Source organism: Oryx dammah, unplaced genomic scaffold, assembly GCF_014754425.2.
Source record: "Oryx dammah isolate SB20612 unplaced genomic scaffold, SCBI_Odam_1.1 HiC_scaffold_13, whole genome shotgun sequence".
NCBI classification, from domain to species: domain Eukaryota; kingdom Metazoa; phylum Chordata; class Mammalia; order Artiodactyla; family Bovidae; genus Oryx; species Oryx dammah.
This window is the reverse complement of record NW_024070197.1, coordinates 62,302,151-62,318,059: the sequence shown is the minus strand read 5'-3', so window position 1 is coordinate 62,318,059 and position 15,909 is coordinate 62,302,151. Positions and strand designations below refer to the sequence as shown.

Here is a 15,909-nt window from a genome sequence, read left to right as displayed (position 1 = left end):
ATTCCTTACCACTGAGCCACCAGGGAAGCCCAGGAAATGTAGCTGCTTAAGCAGTTCAGCCCAGCTCTGCTGGATGGTAACTGACTCATCATACAACCCACCCTTCGTCCTCTCCAACGCCAAGCTTGCGCTCACAGGAGCCTCAGATCAAAGCCTGCACCTTCCCACTCTGTTTCTGTTTGGGGAGGAGGGGCAGTCTTGGAAAAACACAGCCTCCAGCTGAAGCTCAGCTGAAGCATGAGCCCCAGTGTTACCCAACTGTGCCCTCAGGAAAGTTACGTGCTCCCCACCAGTTCTCCTGTCTCCCCGTCAGCAATTACGCACGGCCCTGCGTGGGGACAGGAACTCAGTCCTCTGCCAATACACGCAGGGAGCAATAACGGCAAAAGAGCTCCTTAAGTGAGGGGCTGGTGCTGGAAGATGCCAGAAGGGGCTGAGACAGGTGGAAAACTGGGGCACGGCAGCACTGCTGGCTGGCTCTTCAAGAGTCACGGTAATTACGCTAGACCAGAACATGATGGCTCTCCACCTCTTCTTGCTGTTGCTTAGGCAACACATGACATTTCTGCCTTGACACCCTCTCTCCTCGGGTGGGTGTTTATTACAGTGGATCCAGGGCTTTAGAGGGCAACCTGACCCAAGAATCTGGAAAGGATGAGGGAGAAAGCAAGGGCTTGGTACCCAACAGGAAACAGAGTAAGGCCCAGCCTTTAGCCTTGCTTGGCTTTGGTGACAGTATTTGTTGGTTTGCTTACCTGTTTGTTGTTTTTTTCCCTGAGACACAGGGCACCTTAAGTCACCTAAGAACGAATCGTGGACACCCCTGAAGTTGGAGGAAGGTGGTATTTTACTCAGGAGACCCAGTTTCTTTGCAAGAAAGCTAGAGGAGGAAGTATAAGAAAAGACTGCTCCATTTCTGTGTGACAGAGTTACCGAAGAGTTTGAAGACACAAGGAAAAAAAATTTTTTCTATTCTTTTAATGTTGTGCCTATATGAGACAATGAATGTTCATTAAATTTATTGTGATCATTATTTGATAAGTCAAATCATTATGCTGGACACCTTTAATTTATACACTTCTGTGTGTCAACTATATCTCAATAAAATTGGAAGTAAGAAAAATTTTTAAAAAGAAGAAAAAAAAATAAAAACAAGTTTCAAAAAAATATACCTTTCCCATAGGTGGTCTATCAGAACATGACGCCTCCCAAAGGATTAGGGATCCTCCCAAAGGATTCTCCCTAATTCAACCTGTAGGATCATGACATCAAGATCGAATGAAAGCCCCAGAGTTCTCAGAATCAGAGACGGCTCCGAAGGACACACAGACGTGCTCTTACTGACTTCCTGCCCCATGGTAGAAACAGTTCACTCACAGACAGATCAGGACCACAGACTCGGGAACAGCAGCCTCCAGCTCCACCTCTCAGGGAATGTTAGCCAGAGCGCCTTTATGCAAAGGTCCACAAGCTTCTTTCACTTCTTTCCCCCCAGGGCAGCTCTGCCACCACTGAGAAGCCTCACTGAGGTACGAAAAGGAAAGACATCTCCTACCTATGCTTCTTAAGAAGCACTTAGCAAAGAAAGCAATTGGAATAACCTTCCTTTTTAGAGATCCTCTACAATCCAATTAAGTTAGAAACCCATCAGGAAAACTAGAGAATTCAGGGATGAGTGACTGAACATTCACAGACCCCTGGTACTCTCTCAGCTGGATGTCCTCTGCGATCACATCTGTGGGTCATTATATGCCTCAGATCAGAAGTATATGCATGGGGGCAGGGGCCAGATAATTAAACTGTTAAGCACAGAGGCACAGGCGCTTGAGTCCTACATCTATGGAACAAACCCTCACAGAGCATCTCCTCGGAGCAGGCACTTAGGTTGACCCTGGTCTGCAGCCCTGAACAACGTGGTCCCTAACCTCACAGAGCAAACAAACCAACTGCTTAATCCATTTGTGATGTTAAATGCCTTCAAATGATGAGGAGAGGGGATGAAGGGGAAAAAAAGAATCATGCAATCATTTTGGAGCAAACATCAAATGTAAACTGAAATGACCCAAGAAGATTCAAAATAAGGAGGATTTAAGAGACAGATAATATGATCTGTTTTGATCAAGGACATCAAATTAGAATCCTGATAACTGGGCTTCATCATAGGGGGGAAGGTAAAACATGTCTATGCCCAAGTTCAACCCTCAGGAAGTGGTGGGAATCTTCTGTAACAAGCCCAGTGCAGAAACGCAAGAGCAGTCAGCTCCAAAAGGGTGATGGAAACAGGCAGATGAGAAGGCAACTTCAGAGTTTCAGTGTGTCCATATTAAATGATCCTGTCAGGACACAATCAGCACTGCATGGAAACCACAGGACAAACTACCTATTTTCCTCAATAAAGAAACTACAGGAAAGGAAAAACAACCAAACAAGGGGAAGGGAGAAGAAACCTACCAACTGAAAGAGATGAGAAATATATCAACCACTTTACCAACACCAGCTTTATTTGGATTCTGATTCAAAAATTTTGTAAAAGGAGAACAAAAAAACCAAACAACATCTACTGAAACTACTGAGAAAATTTGCATATGCTTAAATATTTGAGGAGATTAAAAAACTACTGTTAATATTTTTAGGTATGCTAATGGTATTGTGGTTATGTGTTTTTTTAAAGGGGTCCCTTCTTGTAAAAAAACACTTACTGAAATATTTGTTGATGAAATGATATGACATCTGGGATTTGCTTCAAAAATAATCCCAAAGGGGAGGGGGTGGAGGTGAAAGACGACAGAAGACTGTCTGTACATTGACAGTTGTTCCAGCTGGATGACAAACACAGGCAATTCATTCTCTTCTTGTTTCACACAGTTTTGAAAGTTTCCACAATATAAAGTTTGAAAAGCAATGTGGCGCCTGTCCTTGAACTCTGACATAAGTTCCTGGCCACATTCTACAGTCCCGACTCTAGCTTCCAAGAGCAGCAGAGTCAAGGTCCACGCAGCTTGGACAGAGCATGGGACACAGAGCACGGGAAGGAGGGAGACGGGTCGGTGCAAGCGGGGCGGTGGGAGGAGGGGAATGAAGGCTGCCGGGGAGGGAGGTGGGCAGTCACTCACCTACAGCAGACAGCGCGACAGTGGGCTTCCGTGTGTCTCTGAAACGCGAGAGTCAGAAGTCAAACGCCCGTCCACCCCGCCACCACCCACCTGGGGCCTCTCTCCCTCTGCTAGCGTTTCTTCAGTTTCCTTTCAGGGGGTGCTGGGGCTTCACCGGGAATGTGAGAACCTTAATAAGTGGTGTAAAGAAAATCCTGTCTCCCTTCTCAACCTCTTCAACTGAGGCAGAATCTGAACTTCAAATCATATAGCTGTCTCCCCAGAGAACAAATTATCATATTCAATAGCGCGACCTAAGTGACTGAAGTGAACAGGCAGGGAGCCAAAAGGCCCCTTCCTGGGTCATTTCTCCTAAGGAACAAGGGGACAGTTGTAGAGACGCAACTGTGCAAGAACCTTCCAGCAGCACAGCCAGGATGGTGTGAAAAACTACTCTGGACGTTCCCAACAGCCCACAGGTGGAAGCCACCCAAGTGTCCACTGCTGAACACATAAGCCAACTACGGTCTATGCAGACAATGGGTTGTCACCAGGCCTGAAAAAGGGAGCAAAGGGGGGCTTCTCCAACGGTCCGGTGGTTGACACTCTGCCTTCCAGTGCAGGGGGCGTGGGTTTGATCCCTGGTCAGGGAACTAAGATCCCACATGCTACACCAAAAGGATGAAGAAAAAAAACAAGGAAGAAAATCCTGTCACATGCTACCACACGGCTGCACCTTGAGAACATGATATTAAGTGAAATAAGTCAGTCACAAAAGGATGGACACTGTACGATTCCACTTACACATGGTACCTGGAATAGTCAAATTCCCAGCAAGTAGAGCTGCCAGGGGCTGAAAGGAGTAGGAACTGGGTCGGGGCGGGGGGGGGGCGGGTGTGCGTGTTTAATGGGTACAGAGTTTCAGTTTTGCAGGATGAAAAACTTCTGGAGCTTCATTGCACAACAATGTGAATATACTTGACACAACCAATCTGCAGAGTTAAAAATGATTCAGATAGTAAATTTCATTTTGTGGTTTTTTACTACAGTTAAAAAAAAAAAACACAACTATTCCTGGATACAGTGGGAGACTCAGATGGTCAACGGTTCAGTGCAAATGGTCAGTGGGCAGCCACGCAGGGCTGGGAGGACCAGACAAGGCACAGCTGCAGCCCTGGCTTATTGAGAAGGCAAATCAGTTCAGTGTCTTTCCATCTTTAAATTATGAAAACGACCGTTTCATAGAAACGAGGGATCCTTGCCCCAGAGCTCCCGGGGGACTGCTTGTTTGCTAAGAAGCCCTCTTGGCCCACGTCCCCTGGATTTTCTGCTCCTTCTCCCTCCTCTGGCGCTGCCTTCAGACCCATCACCTCGGAGGTGCACACCTGCACGGGACACTAGTGAAGGCCCCTGTGCGCACCTTTACTCCCTGAGAATCCTTCCGCTGCCTGTCTGCTCCAGCAAACCTCAACACCTGGCCTGTCCTCTGCCCACAGTTCACCTTTCAGTGTAAAGTGTCACAAAATCACTGTCATTTGGGACAGTGGTGGGGGAGGGGGTGTCCTGTCCTGGGAACCCCCCCAGGCCAGGCAACCCCTAGCAAGGGGTTACGGGGGAAGGGAACCTGCTCTGCAGAGAGAAAGGGGAACAGCCGTGTACTAAGAACTCAGGATGTGCAGACTCCGAGACTGGGCGCTCCTCCATGCTTAGCTTCATGGGGAGCTGGCCTACATGCTGGCTCTCGGCCCCCTTTCCGGGGGCGGTGGAGCGGCACCAAGAGCTGAGCAGCTGTCAGAGGGCACTGCCCGCTGCAGACCCAGGTGTGTGCCCAGCGAAATGCCCCCACCGTCACCTGCGTTCCCGTTGCCGAACCTGGGTTTCTTTGCCAACTGGACTTTCCCGGGCTGCTGGAGCCCGTTTTGCAAACCTCTGTGATGGGCCTGAACTGCCAGGGAACCAGGCCCCTGTGGACAGCCTTCATCCAGGGACCGAGAGCAGACGGCAGCCCGCTTCCTCGGCCCCAGGTGGGTCACCTCCAGGGAGAGAGTGGGGCGCTGGAACCCAGTGTGCCCTGGAGGCTCCACCAGCTCACTGCAGTGCCCAGGAGGACGACGCGCCCTCTCGCTCACCATCCTGAGCCGGTCTCCCCCCGCCCCCCACTAGCAGTTCTGTCCCCTCCTAAATAAGGCTCCTGCAGGGTCTCCCTGTCTCAGGGTCTGCAGTGAGGGGGCCAAGGTCCCGTAGCAGCTGAGCGCTTACGCCCTTTCTCTGTTCTTACTTGATATCCCAAATGTAGATGTAGGTGTCCACCGAGCTGGTGACCAGGAGATCAGGCTCAAACACCGCCCAGTCCAAGTCACTGGAAACACAAGAAGGGAAGAAGACAGCAATGACGAGAAAGCACTGAGTGACGTTCCAGAGCACGACCAGATTTCACTTCTGGTGGCTTTGAAAAGTCACCCTGAAGGGGCCCCTGAACATGGTTTAGGCTGGGTATCTGGGTATTTAGGCTGGGTATCTCCCAAGTCCCTTGGGAAAGAAGACTTAACTGAGCTCTGAAGGGAACGTTCAGGTCCTTCCCTGGTTCCCGCCCTGCTCCCCCAAGAGAAACGGAGCACTTCAACTTAAAACACGCACACACACAAATGCACACAGACACACGTGTGTGCCCGTGAGACAAAACAAAGCGGGGGAAAAGCACAGAATTTCTGACTTTTAAGCCAGACTTAACCACAGATACCCTGAGTAAGCCCCACACCTTCAAAGCAGTGGCAAAGTACCATGTTGCCACGCAGCTTCCAAGGAGGGCAAGAAGCCTCTGGCGCTCCCTACCAACGTCGTCCCTCCTCAAAAGGCGCTTAATACACACAGAGTTAACAGCCTGGGGTCCGGCCTTCCCCACCACCTCCCTCGCCACTTTCACCGCTTCCTGCTGCTGCTTCCCACAACAAAATGTCCCCACCCAGAAACTGACCCAAGGAACATCCCAGGAGCCAGCTGGAAGGCCCTCAGGGAGAAGAAACCGCACGTCTGGGTAATGGACTGTGAGGCAGGAGCCCCACGAGGTGCCCAGGCGGCTGGACACAGAGCTAAGAGCTGGGCCCCGAGGTCTCGTGCGCCTGGGCACCGCTGACCGTGAGCCCCGGGGAGTTCCTCAGGCGTAGCTGCATCGCCTCCTGCAGCAAAGGAGCGCTACCCCTCACTCTGGAGTGGGCTGTACCCATCCAGGTATCTCCTGGGATCGGGGTTAATAGCTACAGGGATGCGGGTTCCCAAATTCCAGCTGTTCCTCGCCATGAAAGCCATCACTTCAGGACTGCTAAGGACCCAGCAGACACTCAGGGTCAATGCAAACCCAGAGGGTCAAGCCCGGAGGGGGATGGTGTCTTTGCTTCATTTCCCGCGAGATGGGACCAAACGACAGAGGCCCGGAGCTGCAGAGGGCGGTGCCTACCTGATGACACGCGTGTGGCCTTGTAAGGTCGTGCCAACCTCCCCACTGCCATCTTTCCACTTATAAAGGTCGACCCTTTGGTTGCTCTGTAAAGAAACAAGGGGAACGCCATCTTAAACGTCACTGCTGAACTGAAGCTACAGATACGCTCCTGAGCACGAGAGCAATGGGTCATGGAGCCCTCCCCCACTGTCAGAGGAACCACCCCCTGCTCTGAAGGTCACACGTCCATCTCCCCAGTCCCATCTCCCCAGTCGCTGTCACACTCCGGGTTCTCAGCTCATCCTTCCCGCCTTCAAATGCCCGGAGGCCACCTATCACACTCTGAAAAAACGCCTGCATAAAAAAGAAAACAGAACCACCACCAAAAAGGGTGTCCCAGAAGGCAAAACTATACAAGACTCCTTGACACGTGAACTTTTTTAAGCAGAAAGACACAGGGCAAATGGGCCAGAAGGAACCGCAACTACAATAAGAGAAAGGAAGAAAAGAAAAAGCTCCCATCAAACTACATTTCACTTAAAAAACAACAGGCCAGCAAATGCTCCCCAAATATCATGAGTTCATGAAACATACTGACAGTGGATAAAGATTAATACACTAACTACTATTAGTAATCTAATCATTTCTGAAGACTGGTTTTCATTTTAGCTCAGAGACACTTGTACAGAGCTCTGAGGTTTTTACCCAGAAATGCCAGTTTCCAATTCTAAATAGGTAAGGTTCTTATCAAAAGGTTAGAATTCAGAATGCTTCCAGTAGGAACAGGAGTGAAAAGAAAGGTCTTCCTGATCTTATAATAACATTCCCTGACATTTCCAGGGTCTACTAGGGCCAGTTTATGGAACAGGAACTTTAAGAAACCTACCCTCTGCTTTTTCTTATCACACTGCACACTAGATGTCATCACCCACATCATAGATGAGGCAACTAAGACTCCAAAAGTTGGGTGGGTGCTCAAGAAAAAACAGTGAGCATTAAAACTGGGACCTGACCTCAGATTTCCTAACTCCAAAGTGCTTTCTCCTGTAACTGCCTTCCAACCAAGACCAATGAAGGAAAGAAAAAAAAAAAAAAGAGTGAAACTGAACTTCATCAAAATGAAATGTCACAAACAACATTATCAAGGAATTAAAAAGATAGTCTACAGAACTGGAGAATATACCTGCAGATCTGATCACTGATAAAGGTCTATAGTCTTACAACTAAATAGCAAAGAAAGACAAATAACCCAATTCAAAAACAGGCAAAGGACCTGAACAGACAAATCTCCAAAACATGATATGAAAATGGCCAACCAACACAAAAAAAACATGTTCAACGTCATTAGTCATGAGGGAAACGCAAATTAAAATCACGGGAAGGTACCACTGGTGTGACACCTACTAAGAGGACTAGAATTTTTAAATTACAAAAACAAAAACAGGAAATAACAAATTTTGGTGAGGCTCCGGAGAAACTGGAATCTTTGTGCAGTGCTGACGGGACTGCAAAATGATCCAGCCATTGTAACAGATGGATGGTTCCACCAAAAGTAAACACAGACTTACCAAGTGGCCCTCCCACCACCCCTAGGAATATACCCAAGAGAAGAGAAAATGGGCACTCAAAAAAGTACACGCACACACATGTGCTTATCAGCACTCCTCCTGATAGCCAGACCAAATGTCCCCCGGTGGACGAACAGACGACACGAGATGTATCCATACCAAGGAATATTATTCAGCCATAAAAAAGGCAAAGAAGTATTGATACATGCTACAACATGGACAAAGAAGCCAGACACATAAGGTCATGGATCGTTTGACTGCATTTATATAAAATGTCCAGAAGAGCTAAATCCAGAGACAGAACACAGAGAGGTCACCAGGGGCTGTGGGTGGAAGGAATAACTGCTTAATCGTAGTGGGGTTTCCTGTGGAGCAATGGAAATGTTTGGGAATGAGATAGAGGTGGTGATTACATAACACAGTGAATGTAGTAAAGGACACTGAACTGTTCACTTTAAATGACTGAAAAAAATCAACAAGGCTCTGTCTTGCCCCTCCTAAACACAAGCAGTGTTAGCCCACTTGGGTCAAGCACTAAGGGCTCAGCCTAAACCTGTGGTTCCCAATTAGGAGAGATTCTGCTTCCCAGGGGACACCTGACAATTTCCAGAGACATTTGTGGTTGTCGCGATGGGGGTGGGGGGAGGCTACTGAGATCTAGTCGGAGGGGGGCCAGGGGTGCTGCTGGTTTCCTGCAAAGCCCAGGACAGACCCCGCCACGAAGAATGATCCAGCCTGACCCTTCAATAGTCCTGGGAACCAGTGCCAATCTAGTCGCCGTCCCTTGTTAAAGGCAGACAGTCAGATTCTATTTTAGAAGCAACAAGGAAAAGCCGCTTTTTGTTCCTTCTAAAGCTGACAACACTGCTCTTCTTTCTTTTGTAAGATGCTTTCCTCTCACAGACTGTCATTCCTGATAAGAACAGACCCAGACGGCACAGCGAATGGTCACATTCCCTGGAGGATGAGGACTCCTTCAAACACTGCCCTCCCTGCCCAGTGCGAAAGGAGCCGGAGGTTTAGATCTCTAATTGTCCTAGGAGAACAAATCCTGATAAAAAATCTGGCCAGGGATACTAGAAATTATCTAAGCCCAGGTCTTTTTTGAGTCTGGAATCCCTTGGAAAATCTAATAATTTGTATGCATCTTTTCCCTGGAAGAATTCATATATAAATAGGTACATAAAATTTCAGGGGGTTCAACAAATCTAACGAATCCTAGTCAAGAAAAGGATCCCTTCCTTTGAGTGGAAAGGTGCCTGGAATCCTCTGATCACTCTGAAAGCAACAACAATCCCCCCCCAGACCAGCTCACCAGGTCCCTCCTTAGAAGGTCTTTCTGAGTCCCTGGCTAGTTATACTCCTGAAATGAAAACGGGGTCCTATCATCAACAGACATGCAGGTATCTACCTGCTTCCCCTTGCAAATCTGGATTCAATCCTTAGAAATACTGATGGGCCCCCGGATTCTTTTCATATATAACTTAAGTCTGTAATTTGCTTCCATCTTCCTTTAAGAAGCATGCACACCTCTTTCCCATTTGAGACAGGAGTATTACATTCTCTTCTCTATACAGAACACAGCCCTACCAGCCCAGATCTCACATTTAAAAGACTTTTCCAGTACTCGTTACATGAGCTCACCGAGGCTGCAAAATAGTGTGCGAAGCTGTCATGAGGATTCCACTGCACGGCTCCAATGTCCCACTTGCTCTGGCGTGAGATCTTCCGGTGACCTTCAAAAGGGGTGTCTAGACTGACGATGTATAGGAATCGGCGGCTAGGAAGACAACATCAACACTTTAACAACAGAACAGCATTGGCATGAAGATAGAAAAGCACATTTGGAATGACATACAGTACGCCAAAAAAACATCCCCAGAAGCACATGATGCTTATTGACTCTGAAAGGCATACAAGTGACCAGAGCAACTCGTGGCTGCTGGACCCCTGCAAGGTCTGCCTCGAGAGATGGCCCTGCCTCCTGGACCCCCCCAATCCTGACCCCTCCACCAGATCCAGCTCCTCAGGCTTTCCTCTCCCCCCAGCTAGGATCATAGCTGAGTCCACAAGACCCCCACTACACAGTCTGCATTTCGACTACAGCACCTATCTCCATAGCAGAACTGCTCTTATAAAGAAAGCTCCTGTCCCAAAGCAGCCGAACGTTTCAGGGTATGGACCACGTCTTGAATGTTTCTGTATTCCCTCGTCCGTAGGCAGTACTTTGCATTCAGTAAGTGTGGGTAAAACCAAACACATCACTTATCACTTAGCCAAACATTCTGCAGAAAACCTCAGATTCCCATGCAAGTTGATGACTTGGTGACAGGAACCAAATTAACACTATCGGAAGGGGGAAGACCAACCAAAACATAGTAATGATGAAAACAATAATCATATTAAGTGCCAGTAATGTTCACAGTGCCAATCAAAAAGAAAGATCTGAAAATGGGGAGGTCCTTTGTTCACCTATTTTTCTTCTAAGGAAAAAAATCCTTGGTAGGTGGATCAACCTCTCAGCAGCCATCAGCAGCTCTTTGCTGGGGAGTGCTCTGAGTGCCCAGGGTATCAGCGACGACAGGTGAGCTAGACAACGAAGACAAAGATGAATTGTCCCTGCTCAGAAGAGACAGGAATTGAAAAACAAAAGTGGCAGATCGAACTCTAGCAGAAGCCCTAGGAGGGATAGGTTAAGAGAGAAGGAAAGCACAGGTTAAGACACAAATTCAGAGAGTCTGTGGGGCTTCTGAGAAAGCTGGTGCAGAACAAAGGCCTAGAACCTCTGACCTCTTCCTAAGGAATCACTTGATCGTACGGCAGGCAGGCCAGCATCTTCTCATTAGAACGAAAACAGGGCAAAGGCCCGACACTATACAAACGACGTGGGTATCAACAGGAGAACCCAGAGACAGCACGGAGAAAAAGCAGACTAGCAGAAGGTGGGTACCTCCGGATAAACATACCCGACTGAACACACTGGTTGCCTTCATTCCCCCACTGAAGATCCACTAGAATAAAGGTGCGAATATAAAAGGGAGAAATCCACAAAGACACAGAAAATGAGAGAGGAAAAGATGGAAAGCAGGCAGAAAAATGGTAACTGATCTAGAGGAAAGGCAGCCAGCACCCAGGGGCCTGCAGAGCGAGGTGATTCACACTGCGGAATCCAGGCTGGCAGGGGCTGGAGGGGGATCGAAACTACTTCAGAGGAGCCGGGTCTGAGCAGGAGGGGTGGGCGGGAGGTGCTGCGCCCAGAACAGGGCAGGGAGCGGGGGGTGGGACGCTCGGCCTCCTCCCCAGGGCAGCACTCACCACGTGTGGCTTTCAGTCTCCAGACAGTGATGGTGTCAGCAGGATTCTTCTCAGGGGGAAATGACCAGCCCAAGAAGGAACAAAGGCAAGCAAACAAAAAACAAAACCAAAGCCCTGAAGATGATGTCCAGCTGAGCTATTTAAAATCCTTAAAGATGATGCTGTGAAAGTGCTGCACTCGATATGCCAGCAAATTTAGAAAACTCAGCAGTGGCCACAGGACTGGAAAAGGTCAGTTTTCATTCCAATCCCAAAGAAGGGCAATGCCAAAGAATGCTCAAACTATCACACAGCTGTGCTCTTCTCACATGCTAGCAAGGTAATGCTCAAAGCCCTTCAAGCTAGGCTTCAACACTATGTGACCCGAGAACCTCCAGACACCTCGGAACACTCCAACAAAAGAGTTAGGTTTCCAACTGCTTTCCCCACAGTGAGCTCCACCATCACACACGCAACCAGAGACTGCACTCACTCTCTCATATTAACACAGAGCCCATGAGCGTCAGTCCCGGCAGGAAACTGGAAAGACAGAGACCAAAACAACCAAAAGGGTAAAGCAAGGAAGCGGGCAGCACAGAGGAAAGGAGGAAGCCGACACTCATCAGCCTCAGAGACACAGAAGACAAGGCAAAGAACGGAGAACAGGAGCTCTGAGAAATTAAAACAACTGTTGAAATTTTTAAATCTGATAGAAGGGTTGGAAGTTAAAGTTGACGAAAACTCCGAGAATGAGGGACTTCACTTGTGGTCCAGTGGTTAAGACTCTGCACTTCCCACGCAAGGGACAGGGGGAACTAAGATCCCACATGCTGTACGGGGTGGCCAAAAAAATAAACAAATACACTCTCAAAATGCAAAATAAAAAGACCAAAAGATCAGAAGAGAATCCATACAGGATATCCAACAAGCCCTAAGAGGAGCTCCAGAAAGAATGGGGACAATTATCAAAGACAGAATGCAGGACATTTTCTCCAAACTAAAAGACACAGATTTCCAGACTGAAAGGGCCTTCCACGTTACTAAAAATTATTCTGTATTTCACTCTGGTGATCACATGAGTGCAAACATTTGTAAATTTATTCGAGCTGTACACTTAAGGCTATACCTTACTACACATATTTTAAAGCTCAATATAAGAAAATGAAATGGTGAACTTTAAGATCACGTTGAAAAACAATATGGACGTATACATGTCTAAGAACACACCAGAACAGAAACACGTGCGTGATGTCCCGTCACATAATCCCGTTTTCTCCTAGAATGCTACAAAGGCCACTATCCACAGCAGTCAATACTGAGAAGTCTAACGTTTAAGATACAGTTATTCCAGGGCACCCGAAAGTATCTTATGGGCTGTTAATATGGCTGCTGTGCTGTGCTCGTGTCCAACTCCTTGCTACCCTTTGAACTATAACCCACAAGCCTCCTCTGTCCATGGGGTTTTCCAGGTAAGAATACTGGAGTGGGTTTCCATTTCCTTCTCCAGTTAATATGGCTACATAATGCCAAGTATATGTTATTTTTCATTTTGCTTAGATAAAGCAGGTAATAATGTCAGAAAGGAGAAGGTAATGGCACCCCCACTCCAGTACTCTTGCCTGGACAATCCCATGGATGGAGAAGCCTGGTAGGCTGCAGTCTATGGGGTCGCTGAGGGTTGGACACGACTGAGCGACTTCACTTTGACTTTTTACTTTTGTGCATTGGAGAAGGAAATGGCAACCCACTCTGGTACTCTTGCCTGGAGAATCCCAGGGACGGGGGAGCCTGGTGGGCTGCCGTCTATGGGGTCGGATAGAGTCGGACACGACTGAAGTGACTTAGCAGCAGCAGCAATGTGAGAAAGGGGAGGTGGGTCCCTCTAAGTGCCCAGCAAAATGAATGAAAAAAGACATACCAAATCAGTCATGGTGAAAATTTCACACACATAAGAGGTAAAGGTTCACGTTAGGGATAAAGATAAGATTTCTCCAAAGATAAAAAATAGGTCACATAGAGAGTCAAGAATCAAAATAACATAGGACCTCTTGCCAATAACACTGAGAAAAAGAACCCCGAATATGATTCAACACAATGGTTATATGACTATATTGGCAGGAGGGGAAAGCCAGGTGTTTATATAAGGGACTCACAGACCAAATAAAAATGCTCAATACTCATCTTCTATTGTAAGAAGTCAATTTGAATATTTAGGCTAGATAAATCAAGATACAGCACTATATGTAGTATGTGCGTATTAGTCACTTAATTATGTCCAACTCTTTGAGATCCCATGGACTGCAACTTGCCAGGCTCCTCTGTCCATGGAATTCTCCAGGCAAGAATACTGGAGTGGGTTGCCATCTCCTTCTCCAATATGTAGTATACCACTTGGAAAACTGGAGGCAATCCAAAAAAAAACAATAGCTAAAAAGAGTCTCAAGTGGACAGAGAAGGACATTATACAGTGGTAAAGGGACCAACCCAACAAGAAGGTGTAACAATTGTTAAGTATATATGCACTGAATACAGGAGTGCCTAAATACATAAAGGAAATATTAACAGACATATAAAGAGAGATAAACAGTAATGCAATAATAGTAGGGGACATTAACACTCCACCTTCATCAATGGGCTTGCCAGCATTTAACATTTTCAGACTTTCAAATCTTAGACATTCCAGTGGATGTATAGTGGTATCTCATTATTCCCAGTGACTAGAGATATTCATCATCTTTTATGTTGGCCGTTGATACTTTTTCTTTCATGAAATGTCAATTTGAATCCTTGGCTATTTTAAAAATTAGTTGAAACAGACATTCATATATTATCAATGCAGTGTCAAATAAATTATTTTTCAAATAAAAAAAAGTCTCAAGTGGTTGCCTCTGGGGAGAGAGATTAGGGTGGGGAAAGGGTGAGGTGGAATTCTGCTGACAATATAAGCTTTATAATGCTACTTGACCTTTTAAACATGTATAGGCATTTCCTTCATAAAAAAAAAAAAAAAAAGAGGTTTAAAAACTGATTAGGAGCAACTTCTCTCATGGTCCAGTGGTTAAGACTCTGTGCTTCCAAAGCTGGGAGTGCAAGTTCAATCCCTGGTCAGGAAACTAAGATCCCACATGCTCCATGGCACAGCCAAAAAATAAAAAATAAAATTTTAATTAAAAATTTTAAATAACTGATTCAGAAATTAATAATATACACCAAAACCACTATATTGTACATTGAAATGGGTGAACTGTATGGGTATGTGAATTATAGCTCAATAAAGTTTTTTTTTTTTAAAGTGATTGAGGGAGGGGAGACATAGCAAATTTTCTTCATCTATGCATCCAGTGTGGTACAAGAAAGTGGTATCTGGAGAGAGGGGGTCAGAGGGAAAAGGGAAACTTAGTTTCCATGATACGTCCTTTTGAGTTACTTAATGTTTGCAATGGTCTTATTTAAAAGTAAATTAAAACATGACTTCAAAATTAATGAATAGAAAACAACTCCATTTTATAAATGTGTCCACAAACCACAAAGTTAATGAAAATACAGCTGAATTTGAGAGGGAGCAATCTAGAGCAACATGAAAGGGAAAGAGGGACTCTGACCATTAAATGCTATCATGCCGGTACAATGGTAGGGTGATTAGCAAACGCAGGGATGGACTTCATTGGCCAGAATCTTAACTTTGAGCCAGAAGACACTACAGAGATTATGTAATTCAATTTCTTCATGAGGAAATCCAATTTCTTTATGAGCAAACTGAAGTCCAAGGAGGCCAACTGAATAAACATCGGGGGGCTCATAATCAATGGAACCCAGATCCTCTCAAACCTAGGAACCAACTACTTGTTAGATTGCACCAGACAGCATCCTTCCGAAGAGTCCGCGCATTAAACAGAAAACGGTGATTTCAAGACCACACTGCCAGTAACAAACTAACATCTCAAAGCAATTTTATTGCTCACCTGTTAGGGCAAAGATGCAAAGAATCCCAGTGAGGACCGCTGAGGTCACTAGGAGAGTGGAACTACACCCAAGGACTGTAATCCTTACATTAAAGAAGCGCTCTCCAATTTCCCAGAAGCCTCTGGATTTGCAACTTACTCCCGGAAACCGCGGCAGACGAACTCCGCCAGCTCACTTACCCGGAAAGCACTGCATGCTGCCCCACGCAGTCCACGGACATGGCGGTCGCCTGGGAGAGAGAAGAGGCGTTCAGTCCTGCCAGCGAGAGCAGCCCAGGTCGGCACCTGCGGGTCTTCCTCTTCCCATGGCCCAGGCAGTTCCCTACAGTGGCCTCTTTAACCCCCTTCTAGTTCTCATCCGAATCTCACGTTCATCCTCCACCACAGGGCAGCTGCGATCTGTTCCACCAGGGGTACACACAACCAAGCGGGCAGAGTCTAAATTGAGGAAACAAGTCCTGGAATTGTCGGAAAATCCAACTAATTCACAGCAAACTGAGCTCCTTCCGAACACACACACACACACACACACACACACACTCCATGCCTTTCCAAAG

General features: G+C 46.8%; 1 protein-coding gene across 4 annotated transcripts in view; it reads right to left on the bottom strand.

Moving 5' to 3' along the window:
• WDR59 (WD repeat domain 59) overlaps positions 1-15,909 on the bottom strand; it is a 78,741-nt gene that overhangs the window by 51,542 nt on the left and 11,290 nt on the right. For 3 of the 4 annotated variants that reach the window (XM_040253524.1, XM_040253525.1, XM_040253527.1), the window contains exons 2-6: positions 15,533-15,582; positions 9,741-9,876; positions 6,547-6,632; positions 5,371-5,451; positions 3,114-3,151 (exon numbers count right to left, since the gene is read on the bottom strand). In XM_040253524.1, the coding sequence (XP_040109458.1) occupies positions 3,114-3,151; positions 5,371-5,451; positions 6,547-6,632; positions 9,741-9,876; positions 15,533-15,582 (391 nt within the window). The remainder of the gene's footprint in view (positions 1-3,113; positions 3,152-5,370; positions 5,452-6,546; positions 6,633-9,740; positions 9,877-15,532; positions 15,583-15,909) is intronic. The other variant, XM_040253526.1, reaches the window with a different exon arrangement.